The sequence below is a fragment of the Saccoglossus kowalevskii genome, chromosome 1 (genome assembly GCF_978046115.1).
Source record: "Saccoglossus kowalevskii chromosome 1, keSacKowa6.1, whole genome shotgun sequence".
Classification (NCBI taxonomy): Eukaryota; Metazoa; Hemichordata; class Enteropneusta; family Harrimaniidae; genus Saccoglossus; species Saccoglossus kowalevskii.
In genome coordinates this window covers 13,584,257-13,611,886 of record NC_140641.1, presented here as the reverse complement: position 1 = coordinate 13,611,886, position 27,630 = coordinate 13,584,257, and the positions used below count along the sequence as shown (strand labels likewise).

Below are 27,630 nucleotides of genomic sequence, written 5' to 3'. Positions count from 1 at the left end.
CTCGATACACCATTATGAACCATTGACATGGTAAAAATATACGTAGAAACATTTTTTAGAACAGAATTAATTTATGTCAATTATTATAAGACTATTGTGATGGAAATCGAAAAACGATTGGCCACCGGATGCACCTAAGTGGGGCATTAATTTCAAAAGTGTAAATGTTTGTTTTGTTGCAATAACTAAAACAGCAAAATGTTGGTGTTTTTAATAACCTTTGCAAAATTGAAATGTTCGTTATCGCATGATACAATAGAATAAACGAATGACCACCATAAAAGTACACTATTGTATCATATCACAGTATCGAAACTATCACCAATCGATAATATGTCTAAACACTCGCCATAGCGAGAACTGTGACAAAAAACATGTTCGTTTCTAAGAAGTGTTCTACATGTCCATAAGCACAGTCAGAAATGCCTACTCAAGTGACGTCATATTGTTTTCGTTCGAACTGATCGTATCGCTTTTTATTTGTAATATCATCACACGTTTTCAACATAAAATAGGATAAAATGCTCCAGAAACATTATTACAAAGACAAAAGACTGGCCTACGGTTAAAATTATCATGGCTCATGCTTTGAAGGTTAGTGGCAGAAATAAAAAAAGCATTGAAGAAATTGCCCCTAGACTTGAGATGCCTTGGCTATGGACGCAAAACTTAGATTCAGCCAAATTTGTTTAAAACGCAAGAAATTGATTCGTTCGGTGTAATATTTGTAAAGAGTACAAGCACGAGTAGTACTACTATCGTTAATACAATATATTTTCATTTGAAATTTATATAATATTTGTAAATTTTAATATAAAACAATTTCTTTTGATTTTTTTTTAATTCTTTATACCTGTACACAAGTTACTGACTGACTGAACATCCGTGGAGACATCTCGCTGGCAATACCGAAAAGCGCCGCCTGTGTTGACGTACTTGCAGATCGTACCGTGTCACCACAGGCGGCGCCCTTCGGTATTGCCAGCGAGATGTCGCCGTGGTACAGCAGCCACTGAAAAGGTATAATCTAGCCATGTGTTTTACAATGAACATGTGATTTGAACTTATTGGCGAGAGTTGATGAAGGGACGGTGATCACCCAAGTGGTATTGACCATTAATAACCGGAAGCGAAATAACTTGGGCTTAGAACAAATCGTTCAAACTGGTGGGTACACTGGGTACCCATTGTCATTACGTAGTTAATCAAATACTTATATTTTCCGTAATTTTAATCTGATACTCAGAATAAGAGAAATTGTGATAACTGAATTACCACCCTGCCCCCTGGAGTTTTGGTGTGTTTGCAGTTAAAGGGCGTGGTCGTCGTACTGCGCATGTACGACATTTGTGTTGATAAACATCGATTTTCCCACAATCCAATGCGCTCTTCAAATGGAAATCACAAATATGAGGTTTGACCTGGGCATGACTAGCACTAATTACCGCCTGTGTCTCTTTGGATACCTTCCAATCACCTAAAAAATATCTAATTTAAGCTTGGTAACATCACAGATTGTACTTGTTGATCTGCGCAACGGTCAAAATCGCCTTCTTTGTTTATATGAGACTTGTATATCTCGCACATACGCGGCACGACGACTACCGTCTTTAAGTAGGTCCTTTAGACTCTTGTCTAGCACATCTTCAGTGTATTTTAGTGACTGATGGTGTCAAAAACTGACATGTAGAAGAAAAAATGTTGTATTTTGTAACATTTTCAGAGAGAATTTTTAATGTAAGATAAAATCAATACACTGGTTTTCATGATACATGAATTGCGCTTTATTTAAATCCATTCACTGTTTTGAGCATATTCACTGTGTTTTAATTTCACGAATTTGTTTTAATTTTGTTTTACATAGTCACATAGATTTAATTTAATAATAGCAAAATTAAAACCAAGTGAATAATTAATGCATTTACAGTACAAAATTATGCTTTTATTGGCTATTGAAACATTTGGTAACGCCCTTTCGCAGAGGTCTCTTCAATTATTGGCTGAGTTACTATCATTAACACAAAAGATAGATCCCGTTACAGTGATTTCTTTGAGGAAATAAATTTAAAAGATTGTAAGTACAAGCAGTACACAAATCGTCATAGTTCAAATTGTATCTATATGCTTTAGGAAGCAAATATGTGTAAAATGGGAATTTAAAGGTTGATTGACCACACTGGGGTTCTATATGGGCAAGAATTTATCCACAATCACCATTTAAAATATATAAGAGATTTATAAACTTTTACATAAGACAAATTCACGCCATTATATAGAGTGTAGAATTATTTATTTGTTAATGACCATGAATAATATTAATATTAATACATTTCCATTTATTCTACTACAGTGGGAAATTCATACTCCACAGTGAAACATACATGTACTTGTACAGTTTCTCAGTTTTACTCCAGCATGACCAGTCATGCCTCCAAAATTGAAAGACAGGAATCCTCCAGTTGTTAGAACGTTCCTGTCCAAGCTTGACAAAGAAAGTACAAATTGGGATGCTTTTCTGCCCGTGCCCCAACTCTCCTTTCTGGGGGCTGCACTGACTGTTGCATCCGCATCGCTGCTCTGTTTCTTTCAAAGTTGGTGGGCGGACTTTGCCTTGGATGATGTTGAAGCTATTATCCACAATAAAGATTTGACGCCGGAGATACCAGTTCATCAATTGATGCTCCATGATTTCTGGGGTTATAATATCTCTATTAATGGAAGTCACAAGTCTTATCGTCCACTCGCCATTCTTACACTCAGGTACAGCATATTAACTACATCTGACCAATCATATTTAGGCCGCTCTCTTAGGGTATCTGTCAACCAATCAGATTGTAAAGAGTCACAGGATTTGAATTGAAAGTATAATTGTTCAGATGTTCGATGACATAAGCTATCTGATTTTGGGGTTTCTCTTTCACTAAATTTTTGAAATTGGTTTGTCTCACTATTATTTATTTGCTTAGCAAAGGGCATGATTCTTATGATTCTTACAGCCTGTCTGTCTGTCTGTCTGTCTGTCTGTCTGTCTGTCTGTCTGTCTGTCTGTCTGTCTGTCTGTCTGTCTGTCTGTCTGTCTGTCTGTCTGTCTGTCTGAGTATAGAATAGTCAGTCCAATCTCACTATTCACATATAATAATGGGACAATTGCAAGGTGTGATTATTTTATTTGTAGATGGTATTGTTTAGTTAATTAGCAAATAATAATAATAACTTCTAGTGTGTCCCATTTCATATCTCAAAAAGTATTTACATTGGCACTGTGGTGTGTTCTATTTTTGTAGGTGGAACTACGCATTATCCGGTGGACTCTCCCCATATTCCATGCATTTAGTGAATATTATACTACACTCAGTTGTCAGTGTACTTGTTCTTAAAGTTGTCTCCCTCATGTTCGCCGCCACCAGTTTGCAAGATTCACGTTCCTCATTTCCATATCCACGTGCCAGCCTTCTTAGCGGTGTGCTCTTTGCTGTGCATCCAGTACATACCGAAAGTGTAAGTTTTTTTTGTTTTGTTTTTTGCAGAATTTAGGTGAATAACAATCATTTATCTTAAATTGTCAAATACAGAAAATTTACATTCATTGGGATTTACTTTTGGTGATTAAATCCAGTAAAAAATGTATCATTGCAATGTATACATATGTTGACAGTCCCTCTATTTGTCTTCCATCCATGCATGCAGTTAGCATTATACTATAAAACAGATACCAGCTAATCAAGCTTGTATCTCGAATCCAGGGAGGAGGGGGTAATTGAGGGAGGGATGGAATGTTATTAACACTGTTTACCAAATGTTTAACTCTGTTTAGTTTTGGGAAAGATATCAATATATTTGTATTTTCAGAGATGGTTTGATAACCATTTCTCTGGTTTAGTAATTAATTGTTTTTTTCCTTGATTTTTACACATGACATGACAAATCAGTACAGTGGGGGGGCACATATTTTTAAGGTTTGGGTAAGTCAACTTTGCTAAAAAACCCGCCTTCTTGTGCCTTTATGACGTAAATGGGTGAAAAAAGTCCATTCAAAACATGGATATCATTTAGATCTGTAGCCGTCTATCAATAATTATGTTTTTGAGAGATTTTATACTATATCATAAATGACGAACAACTCATTTTATTTTAATGACATTGCCTTCTCCCATGTTTTGACGTCAAAGAATTGTTCCATCACTGGACTTATAGGAATGGTATTAATCTTTGTTGACTATTTGGGTGTTTTGTATGGAATTTATTTTCACTGATTTTTGACAAGTTGAATGTAAAATATAGGAAAAAAGGTATATTCGCTGGATTTTATATTTTTCACTGAATCATTCCTTCAGCAAAAAGTAATTATTTTACAGTATTGGAAATGATGAAGCCTGTATAAATGACTGTAAAGACTTGTAAATACCTCTCCATAATCTGAACTTTATTTTATTTTTCAACATCATTTTTTCCCCACAAGTATTAGAATTTTTCATATATTTGTTAATTTTTGACGGAAATGGACATCATTTTCCATTGACTACAGGTCTTGATTAATCAAAGAAAGCTTAGAAAGAACTCCCATGTGCTGAGAGTATTGGAGACACATTAAATATAATTCGAAATTACTTAGCTGAAAACTAATTATGCAAATCAGAAAATTAATATGACCAGATTTGAGTGTAAAACTAATGAGGTCTGCGCAATGTAACAGAAAATCTATGTCTCCAAGTTTAATTGAAATGTGATTAGAACCAAAAAATTATGAATTATTATGCTTATTAGGGAATTAATATGAACAGATTTTTACCCCAAACTAATTAGGTTTGTACATTGTCCTAGAGCATCTTTATACTAAGTTTCATTGAAATGGAATAATTAGTACCGTGAAAACTCCAAAACTTCGACCCCTCTAAAAATTCGACCGCTTATTTATTTGCCGGTTTCTGTGTTTTATTTACCTACAAATTTTCGACTCCACTAAAAATTGCCGACTCATTCTTATTCGAAAATTGCGACCAGTTTTAGTTTTCCCCCAAACGAAAAAAAAAAACGATGTGAGCGTTCAAACGGGACCTTCCTCGAAGGCATGAATCCGGGTTTCTGACTGACTGAGAGATTTTTATTTTATTGGTAACGAAAATATATTCTAAATAAACGAAGTTTCAAATAAAAACGAACACAAAAATCTCGGCATGCTGCGTTTCTGAATTGTTGATTATTACTGTACTCAGTAGTGATTATAATAATGTACACAAAATAAATTTGTTGAATGGTTATGAAATACAAATAAAAGTCAACTTAGTTTCATCGTAAGCGAATGATTCCGGTCTCGTATAAACGTTTGATGCTGTAGGATATCCGCCATGTTCTCTTAGGTCAAATAGGTCAAATCGCTAATTAACCAATCAAAAAGCTGGATGATGCCAACGTGTTCAAATTACCATAGCTTATTTAAATATGTTAATGTTATTGAACGCAATGCGGAAGAGATTGGTGTTGTAGTACGATATTTTGGCTTGGATTTTGATGCGAAAACGGCATGATTTTTTTTAAATAAAAAAATTAGTTGTTTTTAAAAAATAAACTGGTCATCTGAAGAATAATTTAACATTGTTCACAGTGATAACAGCTCATTCTCGAAAGGAAGCTTACCCGCTCACGCTAGTCACGATAAAAATCATACACGTGTACTCTTGAATAGACAAACGTCAATGACTACGGTAAAACTTAGACTCTATTTTAGCCGGCAGGATTGATTGAAATGTCCGAAAAATGACGCCAAAATACACCTTAAAAGTCCCATTTTATTTTCTTAAATCCCATTTTATTTTTTAATCCAAGGGCGAATTTACGGCAGAATTTGGTCCCTCAAATAAGGGACACGTGAGCTTTGATTCTAACCGGATACATTGCACTGGGTCGGGGAGATAGTTTGCTAAACTTCCATGCATCTTTTGTCCAATGGGTACCTGTACTTCGAACATTCGCAAGTTTTTCTAGGTAGTGCGAGACAGCTTTGTCTTTTGACCTGTTAGATTTGTGCTGACCTCTTCTCCGCGTCTTGATGTTTTGTTTTGCTTGTCATAATACTCACTGATTGATGACTTTGTTTAGATTTTGAGTTACAACTCGGCCACGACCTTTGCTTTTACCGTGAAACATGAGGAAGTTTACGTCAATTGACGGACATTGCATTTTTTAAAAACTAATGAAGCACACTGTCTATCATCCCCATTTTTTCATTTGCTGATTTCTATTCTGAAAAATTCGACCGTCCGAAAATGCACCTTAATTTTGACTATAAAAACACGTCACATATCGAACACAAATTATTTAAAACCGGTCGAAATTTTGGAGTTTTTACGGTACTTTAGATATCAGTGTGAAAGCTTAAAATTGGTTAATTATGCAAATTAGGTAATTAATATGTACCGATTTTAACCCACAATTATTCAGGTCTGTCTATTGTCCTACAGCATCCATGTACATTCATTGATATGTGATGTATAGTACCTGAGATATCAGTGTGAAAGTTGGTTAATTATGCAAATTAGGTGATTAATATGCACAAATATTTACCGGAAACTAATTGGGTCTGCATAATTCTAGATTCATTGAAATGTGATGATTAGTACTTTAGATATCAGTAGAAAAGCTGAAAATTAATTATGCAAATTAGGTAATTAATATGCACAATTATTTACCCTAAAACTAATCAGGTCTCTGCATAGTCCTAAAGGATCTATGTACCAAGTTTCATTGAAATGCGATGATTAGTACTTGAGATACCTGTGGAAAAGCTGAAAATTAACTAATTATGCAAATTAGGTGATTAATATGCACAAATATTTATCGAAAACAATCAATCTCTGCATAGTCCTTGAGTATGTAAGTACCAAGTTTCATTGAAATGTAATGCTAACTACTTATATCAAATGCTGAAAATTAATTAATTATGCAAATTAGGTAATTAATATGTACTGATATTACCATAAAAACTATCAGGTCTGTGCAGTGTCGTATGACATCTATGTACCAAGTTTCATTGAAATGTGATGATTAGTACTTGAGATATCAGTGGAAAAACCGAAAATTGACTAATCATTATGCAAATTAGGTAATTAGTATCCACGGATTATTACCAAAAACTAATCAAAACCTAGCATTAGTTCAGAGCATCTATGTACCAAGTTTCATCAAAATCCAATGAGTGGTTGTTTAGATATCAGTGGAACAGTCATGGAACCACTAAAAAATAGCTAATTATCATGCAAATTAGGTAATTAATATGCACGGATTTTTATCAAAAATTAATCAAATCTGCGCATATGTTCAGAGCATCTATGTACCAAGTTTCATCAAAATCCAATGAGTGGTTCTTTAGATATCAGTGGAACAGTCATAGAACAGCTAAAAATTAGCTAATTATCATGCAAATTAGGTAATTAACGAGCATGGATTTTTACCAAAACCTAATCAAATCTGCGCATTGGCCCAGAGCATCTATGCACCAAGTTTCATCAAAAACCGATGTATGGTTCTTGAGATAGCAGTGGAACAGTCGGACACACATACACACACACACACATACACACATACACACACACACACATACACACATACACACATACACACACACATACACACACACTAACTGCAAAGACTCCCATTTTGTGCTTCGCACATGGGAGTCAAAAACGGATGGAAAACATTATTATTTTGTGAACAAGCAGTGACAACAATTTATTTTCTCATTTCAGTTAATTGATGTGATGTTTTATGTTTTGCAGGTGGTTGCAAACGTTGGAAGAGCAGATCTTATATGTGCATTGTTTTTTTTCCTTGCAATGTTGGTTTACATAAAGCTTTGTAGTAGAAGTAAGTCAATGAACTTCAAATATCTGTGTATGTGTGTGTAAACTTAATCATGCAGTTGAATTCAACATTGTGTTGTATGGTACAGTCATGAGAATACACCTGTTAATGTGATCCTGTACCGCCTGAGTGCATGTTTTTTGATATTCTCATGATAATCTAATTCTTTGTACATCTTTTGCTACTTAAGGTAGAAACATACTCATAAGTTTTGGGAAACGTAGTCATAAATTGCATGACAATGTTCATTGATTTATTATGTAGAATCATGGAGCAATTTTTCCATGACCCATCAAAATAGCATTTTTTCATGATTACGATGACATTTTTTGAGAAATTTGAAATAATACTTTTCAAAAAATTTTGTTTTTGAACAATTCCATATGTTAAAGAAAAATAGCATTTTTCAACACTTTTTAAAATCTATTCAGAACAACAATGAGTACCCCATCATTACCAATATATGATTTTTTTCAGCCTATATGTCACCAGACTAAAATTTGACATATAGCATAATATCCCTGCCATGGCAACGCACTTTAATACACGCACCAAAATGACAACTATCAACTACGGTAAAATACATTTACTCAAAAATTAGGCTGTTGAACCCCAACTTTTTTTGAGTCAATATTCTTACCGGTATATTGTCCTGGAGTACATTTTATTGCAACGTGAATAAATATTGGGTATATTCATTTATAAATAGGTATTGACCCTAAATGTAAGTCTGAAATGCTACTATAAAAACATGTTTTATATAATCTTTTATATTGGCATGTCACATGTTACTTATAGTCATTGCATTGGAATGAGAATGACAAAACATGTTACGTAAGTTGAGATTACATCTTGATCCTCATCAGTTTGTGTTGAGCACTGTATATTTACTCTTTACAGACAGTAAGAATCCACTCCATGTTCTACTGGCCGTGATATGTGCTGCTTTGTCAATGATGGGAAAGGAACATGGAATAACTGTACTGGTAAATATTCTTATAAAAATTCTTACTATACCTCTATACTGCAAAATAATTCTGGTCTAAAATTTAATATTTTGAGACAATAAATTTTGAGATCTCTTCACAGCTATATAATGTCAAAGCATTACATGTATCTCATTATTATATTGTCTAAAGATGGTTTGAATTCTCAAACTTGTTTTTGTTAAAAAGCGTACACACAATAGTGCAACTCTTTACTGTCCCCTTTAACATATACCGTACAAACAATTTTAAATTTAAATGACAAGGTTCGCTTGACGTACTGCTTCCAATTCAATCGAAATAAACATGTGCTCAAAAAATATACATGTAGTAGAACAAATAATGTGTAAGTTTTGTAAGGTAACTCACAAGTATAACGTCATAAAATATGAAATTATCTTTTTACAAAGGCTGTTGTAAGTATCTACGATTACATTATATCTTACCGAAACACACCATTTGAGGTTTTCAAAGTCTATCAAAGAAGATATCGCCATGACAATGCACACTGGTTAAAAGCTTTCCTGGTACGTCAGTCTATCTTAGTATCATCAACGGTGTTATTACTGTTTACTCGTTATATCATCATGGGTACCGGTGTACCGCGTTTTGGACCAGATATCAATCCTGCGTCACATGCAGCGCCGCTCACAAGGGTAGGTAATTAATTATTTATTCATACCTTATTTATCAGTGTTTCTGCACTGCACATATTAACCTTTTCACCATATTATATTTCTTCAATTTTCAGTTTTTAGTTGAAAAATTTTGCTATTTTTGTTCTAATCTTCTGAAGAAAAATGCAGACTATAAACAAAACTATTTTGTGAATTTGTGATAAAAAGAGGGAACTGGGGGTGAAAAGATTAATACACGATAGCATAGGATATTTTTTTTTTTATTTAGAAAAGGATATACCTGTATATCTCCTAATTTGATTCAAAAATTTGACATAGATTCACTATTTCCATTGCATTGCTGACAAAACTACATTCAAAAACAATAGACAACAACATAACAAACGTCCATTCACAGACAATTCACTAGACTGAAGTGTTGAAAACTGAGTTTTGGTATGGCGTTTGCATATTGTATAGGTTGCTATGGGAGTATGCATTAGTGACTTTTAGAGAATGTCTGAATCACAAATTATTTTTTAACTTGTTTACCCTTGTTTAACTTGTTTATTGCTACCTTAAAACACTGATGCTTCTAGAAACATGCATCCCCAAATATTGGTCTACCGTCATTTGAGAATTGATTGTAATTTCACACATTTTGGACCTGAGTGACACTCCACATGGGAACACATCTACGTAATGTGGATGGTATGGAGCCCCACACCACACCCCGCCCCACCCCACCCGCCCAGAATTAAAGCCTTGGAATGAGATTGTACCCTAATTGTGTGGTAATCTCTTTTTTATTTTTGTTTTTCAGATGCTAACTTTTCCCTATCTTTATGCACTAAGTAGTTGGTTACTACTGAATCCGTGGTGGTTGTGTCATGACTGGGGTGAAGGGTGCATTCCACTCATATCATCTCTAGATGATCCAAGGAATCTTGCCACTGTAATCTTTCTTGTCTTATTATTATTATTATCATATTATGGCATATTTGGCGGCCATATTGAAAGCAGGTAGTTTTTGAATTTTGTTAAATTTCCTTAAATTGAATTATTACAATTATTAAACATTTACGTTGAAGCTTTTTATTATTGGATGAAAAACCAGATATATAACATAAATTAAATTGTCTTCATCTTATAGCAATTACAAAATCTTACCCAAAGTGGAATTGACATAACCATAAAAAGCTGTTTATTGCATACAGATCAAATGCAGACAACATGAACAGAAAATAACAATCTTTTCAAGCACAACTACCTGAGCAAAGATTTGCAACGTTATTTCAATATCTGTCATTATTCCAGTTCTGGTTTACTTTATAAATTTGTTTGTCTGAATGACTTCATAAATAATTAACCCATGAACCAATAGGAATTGCTCAATGACTTCATGAATAATTAACCCATGAACCAATAAGAATTGCTCAATGACTTCATGAATAATTAACCAATGAACCAATAGGAAATGCTCAATGACTTCATGAATAATTAACCCATGAACCAATAGGAATCGCTCAATGACTTCATGAATAATTAACCCATGAACCAATAAGAATTTCTCAATGACTTCATGAATGCATAACACATGAACCAATAGGAATTGCTCAATGATTTCATGAATAATTAACCAATGAACCATGAATAGGAAATGCTCAATGACTTCATGAATAATTAAAGATAGACAGTATCCGTATAAACAATGGACTTGTTTACATACTTAGTCATTTGGTGAGCCAGCACCTCACTGAAAAGGTCAACTTAAAATGAAAATGGTTCGTCTTTGTTAAATGCCTAAACGTGCTCAAGCAAGGATCAACATTCATGAAAACATTGTTGTTGAACAAAACCGCGAACGCGTGCTCTATTGGACGCAATATTGGAAAAGAACGCGAACCGCAGGGGGTTGTGGGTAATTTTATCAACGGCGCCATATTGAAATCTCGGTACGTGTTTTGTCACTCTGGAAAATCGTACGCCATCCACCACTGTTCGAAGAAATCAACTACAAGGAATGCGATTTTAGGTAGGTGGTATGTTTCTGCATCCCTTGATACCAATTTCATTCCATACAATGACAGTATTTTGGCTCTTTTGCGAGCCATTGTCGGGGCACATTGTTCTAGGCCCTTGCCCTCGGTCTGTCTATTTAGTTTATCGCAGTGAAGTGCTAGTATTTTAGTTTTGGCTCACAGTATAGGGACGAGAGTCCTTGTGGCTGTAATATATGTTCGAATTCGAAATATTACTTGTGCACTGACTACATTTTTTTAAGTGACACTGAGCTCATTGCGAACTCTTTGTTCCAAGATGTCCGCATAATGGGTTCAAGCTTTAGACACTGGGGGTTGTTACCGGTAGTCGGGATTTTCTATTCCTTCTACCACGTAAACTACTTTTGTGATGATTATTATGAAATTAATCGCCATGCATTTCGCAACATTGATTTAAAAATGTTCTTGTTTCGCCACATTTTGTGAACGGATTTGTATTATATTATCGGACAGTCGTCTACCAGGGAGAAACAACAATGAAAGTAATGAAATAATAAAAAAATAAAAATATTCCCTTTTATCGCCTAGATGTAACTTTTTTTTCTATATTTTCACCGTTACGTTAGCAATTTTGTTTCGACTCTGAGCTTTATTTTGTGTTGGAACCTTACTCTGTGTTTCGCCATGATTAAATAAGGGACTGACCTTTAAAACTCGGGGGGTGTAGAACTACTGTTAAAAAAATTGTCCAAACGTAAGGCACATTTTTTTCATGATGTCATTCTTTTTGGTCCACTGAAGTATGTTTTTTATAAATATTTTTTTTTCTGTAATTTTTTTGTACAATTTTTTTTTTAACATTGTCTAATGGAGATTTTTTTTTAAATTCCACCATCCCTAGACTTTATAATGATGCCTTTTATCTAGCTATTTATTTCCCACATGACATCAACGTTGTGTTGTCCATGCTAAACAATTGCTAACACAATGGCTGGAATGTCTTATAACCAAATATTTTTGACTTGAGTATTCATAATTTTGTTTCAGATATCATTTGCTGTCATGGGTAATGGTAGATACCGCATTGAAGTTGATGAAATTAGCTTCAAGCTATGGCAGTCTGCCAAAGCACAGTGTAAATATGTTACAAACAAATATTTTCTTCAACATGTTTTGGCATTGCATGGTGTACATTGCATGAGTATAAAGAGGTGAGTAATTGTTAGACTGTGTAAAGTTGCTAAAGGCGCTCATTATTTTAGAAGTTTTTTTGTTTTTTTTAAACACAAGTCACAGAGATTGTGCTTTCATATTCTAACATTACACTATTTTAGTGCAAAAATGTGTGAAAGCATCTCTGCTGTTGAATTTTGAACTCGAATTCAAATTAAGTTTTAAGTGTATTGCAGATGTTCCAGTGTTCTCCCCAGGCCTCTGAAGCGACACGGTACCGTGACGCTTGGACACTCGGTCGTGATGCTTGCCCTTTGTCCGTGACGCTTGGTCACTCAGCCGTGATGATGCTTATATTTTTTTTTACAAGTGTCAGTCTCGTCTTGCATGTATTTAAAACAATAACATGTATTGATCGATTTAGGTAATCCCGTTTTTGTTAGCCATACAAAGACAGTGATAAAAACGGAAGTCTGCAATATGTTGCGAAGTCTTTCAAAGGTGCAGACCCTCCAAATCAAAAAAAAAATAACTAGAGTAGCAATAATTTGCCCATTGCACGCAACGGCAACAATGTGACAAAACAAGTCACGGCGTACGTCGGGAAGATCAACCCCGATTTGCTGCACTCTGATTTGTTATCACTCAATCGCTGGTGACATTATTTACTCCAAAATTAAAAAAAAGAACAAGTGAAATTAAGTCGCATTGGAAAGAAAAGTATGAATAATTCAACAGCAGACGAGACGGGATGAGACAAAACAAACTCTGACCTCTGGAAATACCCCATTCATAGGGTACCTTAGTACAGAAAAACGCCGCCCTAAGGCGACATAATGCACGTTGCAACCGATGCATGCTGGGCTATCAGGGGTTCTGATTGAGGTAACAAAGATGGCGGCGCAGAATGCATGATTTTCCGCGATGTTTAAAAACAACATCTCGTTGGCAATTTAGATGTAATGCTTATGATATTCATCAATGAATCGTTTTAATAAACAATTTGTGTATTTCACACCAAAATGTCAGATACCGATGATTGCAATAGCAGCGGTGAATACCCGTCCAACGCAATGCCGTCAGCTGACAATGTTACGGTGATCGTAGCGTTGTACTCACAAGGTATATTGCAATGAAAAATCGCCGAACTGCCATTGTAGAATTTTTTTTTAATTATTGATTTATTAATTTCAACATATTTCGATATCTTGCCGACTTTATATATTTAACCAAAAAATGTTTTCCCCGACGTTTATATGAACCGACAGTGACATGGGCACTAAAACTTATACACAATGATGAATCAGTTACATCCATGGATAACAGTATATTCACTGACTGGCTATAACACAAGTTTTTCAATTTTTTTTTCCTTTTTATGATGTTCCATTTCAAACTTTATTTGACTTGATACAAAAACAAAAAATACAATTCAGTAAAATGATATAAAATTTATCAGATATAAAAATATCTTGTCTTTAATTAATTGTAGATTGACAATATTTGTTGGGAAAAACTGATTATTATGCAAATAAAAATTATGCAAATTAGATGCATTGTTATGCAAATTGGCCGTGATGCTTGACATGAAGTCTGGGGAGAACACTGTGTTCTCATTCTGTGAAAGTATCTTTCATACACACAATTTTTGCAAACATTTTTTTAGTTACTCAGTGTTCTCCACAATCCAAAATAGCTGGTGGGCGGCCTAATTAGCATAAATTTGCATATTAATTTGCATGTCATTTACATACATCTTTCTAGCATTTATGTCATAAAATGCAATACACACTAAGTTATTTACTATTCTCTTTTTAATTTAATTGAAACATGGTACAATTTTTTGAAATACAAACAGATTGGTCACTATTGCATTTTTTTTTTGACTAATTGCACAAATAGTTTGATGCCTTCTATAAGAAGGTGGCTTTCGCTCACTTATTTTTTCCCCTCTATTTTGACCCAAGAATGGAGGTTCAATTAAGCGTCAAAAACCCATTTTGATTACTTTCCTTTTTCGTTGTTTTCTTTTTGTCCAGATTTGATAGCAAAGTGTTTAGCTCGATGGTACCAGTGTCGTACACGAGGAAGCAGACTAAGTCTAACAGCACAAAGACTCAAACGTAAACATGGCCCTTATTCACGAAGACTAAGTGGACCCGAATTACCCGGATGGTATCTTCATCAACAGAAGAAATCACGAATGACGCGTTATCTACCAGAGAGGAAGAGCTTGTAAACCTTCATATCATTTCCTTCATAATTGACGATTTGTCTGTCATGAACTGTAACCATGTGCACTTGCTCAATTTTATTTACAGTTTTTTCCCCTCCAAGTCGGCTTTTGTAGTACGAGTATCCGTCCAGAACAGTTTTTTTTTCTCTGAATACAGCAAGCCAAATTTTTTTTTTTTTTTTTTTTTTTTTTTTTTTTTTTCGGGTCAACAATGTATATTTTCTTACTGCTACATCTTTTATTGTCTTTAATTATGATGTAAATATATTAAGATTTTGAATTTGTGTGTAAAGCTTGAATTCTTTTTTTGTGCCAGTCGTTAAAAACAACTGGTTGCAGGATTGCAAATTTTTATGATTTTTCCTATGTCACGCAGGATTTTTGAAATGTGACAAACTTCATTTACTGCCTGGGTTTATTTTGCATTTATTTAAAAATATAGTAACTATGATTACTTCATTACTTTGGCCAGCTCAATTCATGGTCTGTGATATCGCCAGAGCTGTTTTTTTTTTTTACCAAGACACATGAATACTCTTGGGCCACAACATTTTTTTGCTATATAAAATCTCTTTAAACCACATAATGTTTGGCAAATGAGTGTTAATGTCCTTATGGATATACAGTTTTTTTGATCAATTTTTTCTGTACCCTCTGTAATAAATCTGTATATTTTTAATAAAAATTGTTGCAGCTTGTTACAAAAGTGTAAATGTGCTGTGTGTAAAAAATTGCTTTCACCAAGAAATGTTGGCCTGGGAGAACACTACAAGCCATAATAAAATTTGGCGTATTAGTAACTCCCACCAAATGTAGGAATTACAGTAAAATCTGTATTGAAAGTCACATTCAAAAAAATTCACTGCGGCTTCCAATACAGACAGATTTTACAGTAAAAAACAAAAAATCAGCTCTATTGCAGATGGATATTGAACCAGTGCTTTATTGAAAAATATTTACCATGTCATGAGTTATTAAAAACGCACACGGGAGCACTATGTGTATAAAAGATTCACTTCTAATACTAGTATTCCTTGTAACCCATATAACGCCCATCTTGTGATGGGTAAAGGGCCCGTATTTGTAAAACTACACAAGATGGAATAACTCTTCTATTTCCTTTCCCCAAATAAACATGTTGCCAAAGAATGAAATTACGATATGCAGTCTTCCTGTAGCTCGCGTTTTCATATCTTGCAGGACTGGCTCGCCACTCGGCCGTATTTAAAATTGCCATGTCCAAACTGTTCTGGTTGAGACAATGGAGTGCAAATAACTCCTCCCTAGTAAGACATTCGGTTTGTTTGCAGCAAACGTTCTCAATTGGATTTTCCATTTCGAGGCAGTTGCAGCATCTACACCAATGTGGTTTTCCACTGCTGCGTTGGCCTTTGTTATGGGTCGGCTCAATTGCTGCCAGCCACATCTGAGGTGACAATGCTGACATCTTTATTGACAATCCTCTGAGAGTTTCTGGGTCCATATTAAGAAGAACATTCTGTAATAGATGGGATTGGTTTAAAGACTTAAAATTGAAGAATCTAATAACACCACACTGGGATAGGCCAGGAAAAAAACTTCTCCGTTTCATGGAAATTTTAAAATGAGGCGGCAAGCCGATTTTTTTTTAAGAATACTTAGCTAAATGGGGGAAATTTGAGACAAGTGCTAGTACAAGCGAAAAAAAATGTTCAAGGCGCATAGTTCAAAATAATGCGCGCAGAAACGAGAAACAGATATTTTTTTTTCAGCTTTAATGATAGTTTCTATGTTGTCATACACGAAATTAATGCCAGTATAAGATTCGCCAAAAATGTTTCGTTAAGCAAAAAAATATTACTCACCGTGTTGAAACAGGGACTTGTCGACGCGCTCACAAAACGGGAAATGAAGTATCTTCATGTTTACAGTGTACGGGAGACGCGTATAACAGGATGTTGCTCAGCCGGAGATTAAGTCAAAAATTATTACGTAACCATTAAAACAGCATTATACAGATACTGTCTATCTTTAACCCATGAACCATAAAGAATTGCTCAATGAATTCATGAATAATTAACCAATGAACCAATAGGAAATGCTCAATGACTTCATGAATAATTAACCCATGAACCATTAGGGATTGCTCAATGGCTTCATGAATAATTAACCCATAAGTCAATAGGAATTGCTCAATGACTTCATGAATAATTAACCAATGAACCAATAGGAATTGCTCAATGACTTCATGAATAATTAATCAATGAACCAATTGGAATTGCTCAATGACTTCATGAATAATTAACCCATGAACCAATAGGAAATGCCCAATGTCATCATTTGTGCTTGGTTGAGAAGCTTTCAATTTGGTTTGTATTTTCAATTTCAATGCATCATACCCACGTAGAACAATCAAAAGTTTAATATTTAATATAATAATTCAAGGTCCTATTATCTAAACTACTACCAATTATTCAATCTACCAATTATCTAAACTAATACCAATTACATCCAATCTACCAATTATCTATACTAATACTAATTATCCAACCTACCAATTATCTAAACTGTTACCAATTATCTAAACTGTTACCAATTATCTAACTACTACCAATTATCCAATCTATCAATTATCTAAACTATTATCAAATATTTAATCTACCAATTATCTAAACTAATAACAATTATCCAACCTACCAATTATCTAAACTATTACCAATTATCTAAACTATTATCAATTATCCAAGCTACCAATAATCTAAACTATTGCCAATTATCTAATCTACCAATTATCTAAACTGTTACCAATTATCTAACTATTACTAATGATCTAAACTATTACCAATTATCTAATCTACCAATTATCTAAACTATTACCAATTATTCTATCTACCAATTATTTGAAATACAGGTATTACCAATTATCTAATCTACCAATTATCCAGACTATTACCAATTATCTATTCCACCAGTTATCTAAACTGTTACCAATTATTTAATCCGTGCGTCCGTCCGGAGTCGTATCTCAGAATCCCTTGGATCGATTCCGTTCATTCTTTGCATGTGCCTAGTACTTTATGTGGGACATATGCACATGCAGTGGTTTAGCGATTCGATTCAAAATGGCCGACTGGCAGCCATCTTGTTTTTTGAAAATGTTGTATTTTGGACATGCTTTGTCAGTTGTCATTCAAACTTGGTACATAGATTATACATGTTAGAATACATGTCCATGACGATTTATTTCGCAATTGGATCAAAGATGGTCGACTGGCAGGCATCTTGTTTTTGTTTTTTTATGCATTATCTTGGATGTGCTCTGTCAGTTTTCATTCAAATTTGGCACATACATGTACTTTATACATGTTAGGATGCATGTCCATGTCAATTTGTTTCAAAATCTGGTCAAGGATGGCCGATTGACAGCCATCTGACTTTTTGGCCTTACTACTATATTTCCACAATTTATGTACCATTTTCATACGTCTTTGGCACATACATCATACATATCAGTGTGTTTCATAATCAGATCAAAGATGGCTGAATAACGGCTGTTTTTATTTTGGCCATATTACTATGACACGAAACACGTGTTTTGATGTAAATAAACAATCTGTTGTATACGCCACTTGGAACTCAAGTTTCAAGGACACGCTCGCGATAACCCCTCCGCTTTAATATGACGAGCACAAAGAGAACTTAACGGGGACTGTGTCATTTTCAATGACTTGTTATTCAATCTATCAATTATCTAAACTAATACCAGTTATCCAACCTATCAATTATCCAATCTACCAATTATCTAAACTATTACCAATTTACTCATCTACCAATTATCTAATCTACCAATTATCTAAACTATTATAATTATTCAATCTATCAATTATCTACACTAATACCAGTTATCCAACCTATCAATTATCCAATCTACCAATTATCTAAACTATTACCAATTATCTCATCTACCATTTATCTAATCTAATAATTATCTAAACTATAACCAATAATCCAATCTACCAGTTATTTAAACCATTACCAATTATCCAACCTACCAATTATCCTATCCACCAATTATCTAAACTATTATTCAATCTGTCATCTATCTAAAGTTTCAATTATCCAAACTGACCGTTATCATATTATTATTTGTAATAATAATAATGTAATTTCCTGGCTCTCCATTTTCCTTCAGATTTGTTCTGATATCACTCCTGTTGGTAATCATACCATTTTTACCGGCATCCAATATCTTCTTCTATGTTGGCTTTGTGATAGCAGAGCGGGCGTTGTACATCTCTGTATTTGGTTATGCTATATTATTAGTATTAGGCATCAATAAAATATCTCAGAAATGGTATGAATACAATGTAAGTTGTGCTTTTTTTAATTTTTTTTTTATTAATAGATAAAGACACATTTTTTTTTTTTTTTGGAGGCCTTTGATGAATATCGCAGGATCATATTAAGTCGTAAAACAAAGAGATCGGCACTTAGTTAAATCTCAGAATGCTACTTTAACCAAGGTTTGATGCATATAAATCTGTTTTATGTCTTTAGGTTTTTATTAAGGCAGTCCTAGTATTGCTAGTGGTTATGTATGTGATAAGGAGTATTCGTCGCACAGCTGATTGGATGGACGATCCTGCACTCCACAGATCTGCAATAAAAGTCTGCCCTCTGAATTCCAAGGTATGCTGATCTCTTGTTTTTATTTAGCAATTGATGAAGTAACAAAGTGATAGGATTCCAGAATTAGTTTGGTTAATGTAACTAGCATCGTTTTCTGAACCATATTTACACTTTAATACAGCGCCCTCTATTTGATATCATCTGTAAACATCATAGTTGCATGCTTGTTTGTGATTGGTCAATAGTGCCCAGGCCTTTGCTGAGTAAATACTACAAGTCGTCTATCTGTAATATTCTTTAGCTTTCATTTACTGGTTTTAATTTATAGGTTTTGTTCAACATTGGTAAAGATCTTGAATCTGCTGGAAATCCTGAAGAAGCCATCAAATGGTACAACAAGACCTTGAGGTAAGAACCTTGAAGTTAATTGATATTATTATACATCTGTCACCGTAAAGCCATAAGTTACAGCATGCCGAAATTTTGTGATAATTTACGTTTTTTTTCATCCTACCATATAAATATAAGGAAATGTGAATTCCAAATATGGAATGATTACGCACGTAAGCGTCCTCTAATATTAAAAACAAACATGGCTTCCACGAGGGTTTGACCGGACTCTACACAAAGAAGTTCGCTGATTCTGTTCTAAACTTTTTGGATTTTGCATTCCCATGATGTATCATTGGGAGGAAAATGTGTATAATAATAAGGTTATTACGAAGATACCACAAAGTATGCACTCAGACAGTACGCCGTTGCATCGATACTCCTGCTGTACTCTCTTCGTACAAACTTTTCAGTATCCTCGTAATAACCCCATATTATAATCTCCCTGCCAATTCATAATGAACTCAAGCACTGTCACATCCGATGATCAACGGACAGTTCTAAATTTCACTAAAACACTCATTCAAACTATGTTACTGTTTACACTCAGCCAGCCATTAATTTATTATCGTACATGTACTTCTGGGTAAATCAATGACCTTGCCACTGAGGGTGCTATACAGACTATACCAGTATATCAGTATATTAGCCAAGTATTACAACTCTTTCAATTTCACAATTATTGCTCTTTTCTCAGAATTGTTGTGAATAGTTAGCTAATTAATCCCATCTTGAGTTTATTATTGAACAGTGCATGTAACCCCCCCCCCCCCCAAAAAAAAAAATTAATCAGAAATCCTGTTGATTTGAATTTAATTTGATCAGGGATGTGTAATACGAGTATTTTATATTTAGACCCTTTTCTGGTTTTTATATTTTTATTTTTATTTCTTTTTAAATCATAAAATTGTTTCTTTGAACTACTTTTTTTCACATAAGATTTGATTAAGCTTTTTATGTTGAGCAAATTCCATGTGTGGCCATGGTAAATCAAACCACTGTTGTGTTTTGGTATATCCAAGGTTGCCCGTCACAGGTCTCCTGCCTAAATGCAGATACCGTGGAATTGTTTTTTTGTTTTTAATTTATTGGAGAAATAATGAGCTGATGAATTGAGACTTTTGATTCAGTAGAATTTTTTTTTTTTTTAAATTATAGTGATAAACTACCTTTAATTGTCATAATTCTATGTATTATTTCTAGAAATTAATTACAATTACTAATCATGCCAAACGTTGGTCTGTACTTATTTGTGGTGAATGAGAACATTATACTTTACAGTACTGCATCTAATAATCAGGCTTATATTCATTGCCTACCATCTATTTTGGTGTTATGCTGAGTGTGTATGTTGCCTCTTTCTACAACTAATTGTCTTGGTATAGGGCGCCACCAAGTGGTAGATTTGGATAAATAACTCCCAGGGTTTAAATTTGGGGGAATTTTTTTTGCATGGGAAATTACTCATCTAATGATATTCCATCATATATAAGATCAACAAGAACTTTATTAAACCTTCTTATTTCTCTTAAGGTCTCATGCCACTAATTAACCAATGGCTGCTAGTTGCCCTCAATTTAAATGCCCAGCAAGAACCAATGAAATTGTTTAAATATTTTTTTTTCTCAGGTGCTCCCTGTTTGAGGGCGTAATCACCTGGGTCAGAGGTGAGACCAACTTGTGGTCTTTTGTTTACTACTTAGCGGCTGTGTACCTGTGGGTTTATTCTGTGTGTATTTGGATGTTCTAATCTTGGTGTTTTTCCAGTGATTTCTCTAGGTGCAATCCAAATACAGTAGGTGTGTCTTGTTTACCTGAGATTTGCAAGAGTTTGAGCTGGCCAACATGTTAGTTTTTTTTCATATGGTTGATTACTGGCATGTTGATTTCCCATTTTTGGGCCATGTTTTCAACTTTCTTCATCATTTTCATATAGCAATCTCGTCATATGTTAACATTGTCGTCTATTCAATTAGTGGTATGAGCCCTCAATACAATCCTCGGGGCCGGACATCTGGGCATTTTCACCGCCTGGCAACCCTTGTGGTGAAAACAAAGGCCAAAACTCACAGAAAATGGTACTTTGGGATGGTTGTTGAGACTCCCCTGAACAGTGTAACAAGATTATCCCTATGTGTGTAACATATATAAATTTGGTTGTTCAGGATTACTTCAAAGTTGAGTTTGTGTTGTTTTCTCGAATTTTCACCGGCTCGACCTGCGTTCCACAGCAGCGCGCACAGAGCCCATAGAAATGCATGTACAGTGGTGCTCGTCGTAGCAACGTGGGGAACGTCTTGTGACGTAGCTCCGCCCTCGAGGATACAATGTATTCCAATACATGATAAGCAAGTTTTGGGCTCCATATATGGCATTGGCTGACACCTCACACACACTGTCTCACAAAGTGCACTTTCATCCATTATTATTTAATTACAAGAATTAATAAACTAATTGGTAATTTCTATTACTGATATCTAAAATAATGAATTTAAAATAATTTTGTTTTGTCACAGACTGAATCCAAAAAATTATGGTGCTATGTTGAATTACGGGAAAATCATGTTAGAAAAAGGTGACGTACAAACAGCAAAACAGCTCTTAGAAAGAAGCCGGGAAATTCAGTAAGAATTAATGATTACATTTTCTAATATTGTTCTGTTCTTTCTGTTTGGAAGTGATTTGTCTGAATCCATCATGAGTTATTATATTGGTGATTGAGACACCTGATATGGAAGTCGTCTTACATGATCATTTGAATATTTTTACACAAAACACCTTATATGGAAGTCATCTGACATGATCATTTGAATATTGTTACACAAAACACCTTATGTGGAAGTCATCTAACATGATCATTTGAATATTGTTGCACAAAACACCTTATATGGACATCATCTAACATGATCATTTGAATATTGTTACACAAAACACCTTATATGGAAGTCATCTAACATGATTTGAATATTGTTACACAAAACACCTTATATGGAAGTCATCTAACATGATCATTTGAATATTGTTGCACAAAACACCTTATATGGAAGTCATCTAACATGATCATTTGAATATTGTTACACAAAACACCTTATATGGAAGTCATCTAACATGATCATTTGAATAATGTTACACAAAACACCTTATATGGAAGTCATCTAACATGATCATTTAAATATTGTTACACAAAACACCTTCTATGGAAGTCATCTAACATGATCATTTGAATATTGTTACACAAAACACCTTATATGGAAGTGATCTCCCATGATTCTTTGTAAATTGTTTTACAATTATACACCATAAATGGAAGTTTTTCCAACAGTACTATGCACATCATTATGCAAAACTCCTTATATGGCATTAGGTTTTGCTATGTTATAGTTTTGTTTAGATGTGCTTTCCGACAATACACAGACAGTTTTGAATTTTCCAAGTTATATATGAATTGCAAAGTCAACTATCACTAATGATTTTTCCACACTGTAGACCAAATAAGGCATCTATATATGTAAACCTTGGCAATCTATATAAACACCCAGAAATACACGACCTGCAACGTGCAATGGATAATTATATGAAAGCTGAAGAAATTGTCAAAAATTACTTTCACACTGATTCTCGTGTCACATTGTCAGGAATTTATAATAACCAAGCGCTTTTGGTAAGTAAGCCATAAAAATATATGTTAATTCCTATATTCTTTCTCTGTTGATCCGAGAAATTCCATTGTAACAATATAGACCCTCTCTCGAAATGCCATGTAACACTTAAAATATGCCAATATAAACATCCAGGTTGACCTCATAGAGCAATATAAACATCCAGGTTGACCTCATGGACCAATATAGACTTTCAGATTGACCTCATAGACCAATATAAACATCCAGGTTGACTTCATAGACCAATATAAACATCCAGGTTGACCTCATAGAGCAATATAAACTTCCAGGTTGACCTCATAAAGCAATATAAACATCCAGGTTGACCTCATAGACCAATATAAACATCAAGGTTGACCTCATAGAGCAATATAAACGTCCAGGTTGACCTCATAAAGCAATATAAACGTCCAGGTTGACCTCATAAAGCAATATTAACGTCCAGGTTGACCTCATAGAGCAATATAAACGTCCAGGTTGACCTCATAGACCAATATAGACTTTCAGGTTGACCAAATAGACCAATATAAACTTCTAGCTTGACCTCATAGACCAATGTTGGTGTCCAGGTTGATGTCATAGGCTGATATAAACTTCCAGGTTGACCTCATAGACCAATATAAACTTCCAGGTTGACCTCATAGACTAATATAAACTTCCAGGTTGACCTTATAGACCAATATGAACTTCCAGGTTGACCTCATAGACCAATATAAACTCCCAGGTTGACCTCATAGGCCAATATAAATTTCCAGGTTGACCTCATAGACCAATATAAACTTCCAGGTTGACTTCATAGGCCAATATAAATTTCCAGGTTGACCTCATAGACCAATATAAACTTCCAGGTTGACCTCATGGGCCAATATAAATTTCCAGGTTGACCTCATATGGCAGATATTAGCTTGCAGGTTGACCTCATGGACAAATATAAACTTCTAGGTTGACCTCATGGGCCAATATAAACTGCCAGGTTGACCTCATATGCCATTATAAACTGACAGGTTGACCTCATAGGCCAATATAGACTTTCAGGTTGACCTCGTAGACCAATATAAACTTTCAGATTGACCTCATAGGCTGATATAAACTTCAAGGTTGACCTCATAGACAAATATAAACTTCAAGGTTGACCTCATAGGCCAATGTAGACTTTGAGGTTGACCTTGTAAATACATGACTCAATGTAATGACCAGCAGACTACTAGAGAACTTCAGTGATGCCATCAAGACTGCTATTACAAAGCCTTTTAAGAACAACCCCTGCACAAGACAGCTTTTTCATTGAAAAAATTGTTGACATCTCTTAGTGAGGATAATTAAATATGCTTTGGTTATTGCGAAATCACCACCACCATCACATGTGTATCTTGTCTGTGTTGTTTTTTAGAAACTTGAGATGGGTGATACTGATGATGCAATTGATCTTTTAAAGAAAACTTGTTATTTAGAACGGGATTACGATGCTGCCTGGTTTATATAAATATAAATATAAATTTCCAGGTTGACCTCATAGACCAATATAAACTTCCAGGTTGACCTCATAGGCCAATAAAAATTTCCAGGTTGACCTCATATGGCAGATATTAGCTTCCAGGTTGACCTCATGGACAAATATAAACTTCTAGGTTGACCTCATAGGCCAATATAAACTTCTAGGTTGACCTCATGGGCCAATATAAACTGCCAGGTTGACCTCATAGGCCAATATAAACTGACAGGTTGACCTCATAGGCCAATATAGACTTTCAGGTTGACCCCGTAGACCAATATAAACTTTCAGATTGACCTCATAGGCTGATATAAACTTCAAGGTTGACCTCATAGACAAATATAAACTTCAAGGTTGACCTCATAGGCCAATGTAGACTTTCAGGTTGACCTTGTAAATACATGACTCGATGTAATGACCAGCAGACTACTAGAGAACTTCAGTGATGCCATCAAGACTGCTATTACAAAGCCTTTTAAGAACAACCCCTGCACAAGACAACTTTTTCATTGAAAAAATTGTTGACATCTCTTAGTGAGGATAATTAAATATGCTTTGGTTATTGCGAAATCACCACCACCATCACATGTGTATCTTGTCTGTGTTGTTTTTTTAGAAACTTGAGATGGGTGATACTGATGATGCAATTGATCTTTTAAAGAAAACTTGTTATTTAGAACGGGATTACGATGCTGCCTGGTTTTTATTACTTGATACTTTGACTAAGAAAGGTGAGATAAAAACCCATCTCTCAGTCATTACGGTAATTTACATTCACAGATATTTTTTTTTAGAATTACTGTAAATTGTTCAAGTTTTGCTGCTAAGTCATGTTTGAGATTTACTATTTTCGAGAATGAAATTTCACTAACCTGATGTTCATTTTACAAAATTTCTGCGACACATTTATTTTTTGACATTTTTTAATTATTTCAGGCTGTGGTAGCTTTCAGCTGGCAATGTGTTAACCTTTTATCACCAGATTTCAGATTTTCTTGCCCAAATTTTTCAGCATTTTGTCTTATATTCTTCAATATTTCTGGAAATGAATTCTAATTTTGGAGCCAACAGAAAAAGGTGTATATTATGTGAATTAGTAATGAAAAGACAAAACTGGTGGTGAAAAGGCTAACATAACGCAGAGTCTAATGGTTCAGTGATAGAAGAATGACAAACTTTGAAAACCAAGACATGATCGTCTAGTGTACAGTGTTAATAACGTCCTGTGCAATTCACAGGTCCTGAGACTTTAATTTTTCCAAAAAAGCACAATAGCAAAATTGGCCATCAGATACTTTGGTGCAGCGCCTACACTACCCTATTCACCTATATTTAAGCTTTCAGATGATGTTTAGGTTGTTATATAGTATGCTTATTAACTTTTAGAAAATTCTAATTTGTTTTTTCAATGTTGCTATCTTAAAAACATAATTAATACGCTTAGTATCGTCTTCCAACAGGGGACTATGCTGAAGTTGAACACATCGGGAAACTGGCATTGAAAGAAATACCGCATACAAAGTCAAGATCAGTACGTGCAATATTAGGAAAAGTAGCGGCTTTACAAAACAAGTTAGAGGTGAGTATAATCATGTTCTGTTTTTTATTTACAGTGTAGAGTACTGATTCCCAAATTTCTGTGTATCGTGTGTAATACAACTCATCGTTAAGTTAATGTTCTCAAAGTTACTATGTAATTACATATAATTATCTGTTGCATTTCAGATTGCTGTTAATTATTTCGAGTCTGTGATTGGTTTGGACCCGAAAACAGAAGCGGAGGATTATTACAATTTGGGGATTATTTATAGCCTGGTGAAGCGAGAAACAGATGCCATTGAAGCGATAAAGAAAAGTCTACAAATTAAACCAAATTCTGAAAACAGTTTAACAGCTTTAAAGAATATTCAAAGCAAACTGAAGAATTAAACTTGTTTTTTACACAGGTTTGTCATGCAATGGATTGTTATATACACTGTATTGCATCTGTCCACCAGTAAAACTATTTAGCACCCTAGGGGGTATTTTTATATAACAATTTCTGTATTTGTAGATAAAAGCTATTTTATACATATTGTTCTAACTAGAAACTAGCAGTATGATTGGTTTCATAATCAGATAATATATTTCATTATATATTTCATCAAACACATTATTCAAGATTTTTGATTGTTATGCTTAACATAAACTAATAATGCAAGAGATTTACTTGATAAAAATAATTAATAAAATTAAAACACAATTTTTTTTTAACTTTGAAGATCAAGTATCTGACTTTGGATGTTCATGGCAATTTTAGTATCTTTTAATCCCGTTTTTTTATTATATCTATCAAAATATTCAGAATAACTTTATGTAATAAACTTGTTCTTGACAACAAATTGACATTTGTGTCATTCATAATAGACAAGTTTCCCAGTTACCTTAAAACTTGATCAGTTTTGTTCCAAATTTGTTGGGGTTGATTTTGTCGTGTAAACTTTCAATAGCCCATCAGAACACTGAGAACCATGGAAAGCAGCACAGGTTAGAAATTACCCCCCCCCCCCCACTCTCCACGGAAACCAACTGATGGAGATATAACTAAAACTCTACTATTGGAAGACTCC

General features: G+C 34.3%; 1 protein-coding gene across 1 annotated transcript; it reads left to right on the top strand.

Annotated features, from left to right (window-relative positions):
- The first annotated feature begins 960 nt into the window (after window positions 1-960).
- LOC102802151 (protein O-mannosyl-transferase TMTC4-like) lies at window positions 961-27,402 on the top strand. The gene is made up of 15 exons (XM_085499137.1): window positions 961-1,020; window positions 2,351-2,760; window positions 3,285-3,498; window positions 7,773-7,860; window positions 8,758-8,843; window positions 9,254-9,499; window positions 10,284-10,483; window positions 19,044-19,218; window positions 19,409-19,540; window positions 19,809-19,888; window positions 22,387-22,494; window positions 23,357-23,531; window positions 25,638-25,752; window positions 26,482-26,600; window positions 26,747-27,402. The coding sequence occupies exons 2-15, from the start codon at window positions 2,426-2,428 to the stop codon at window positions 26,948-26,950; spliced, it is 2,277 nt and encodes a 758-aa protein (XP_085355263.1). The 5' UTR covers window positions 961-1,020; window positions 2,351-2,425; the 3' UTR covers window positions 26,951-27,402.
- The last annotated feature ends 228 nt before the right edge of the window (window positions 27,403-27,630 follow it).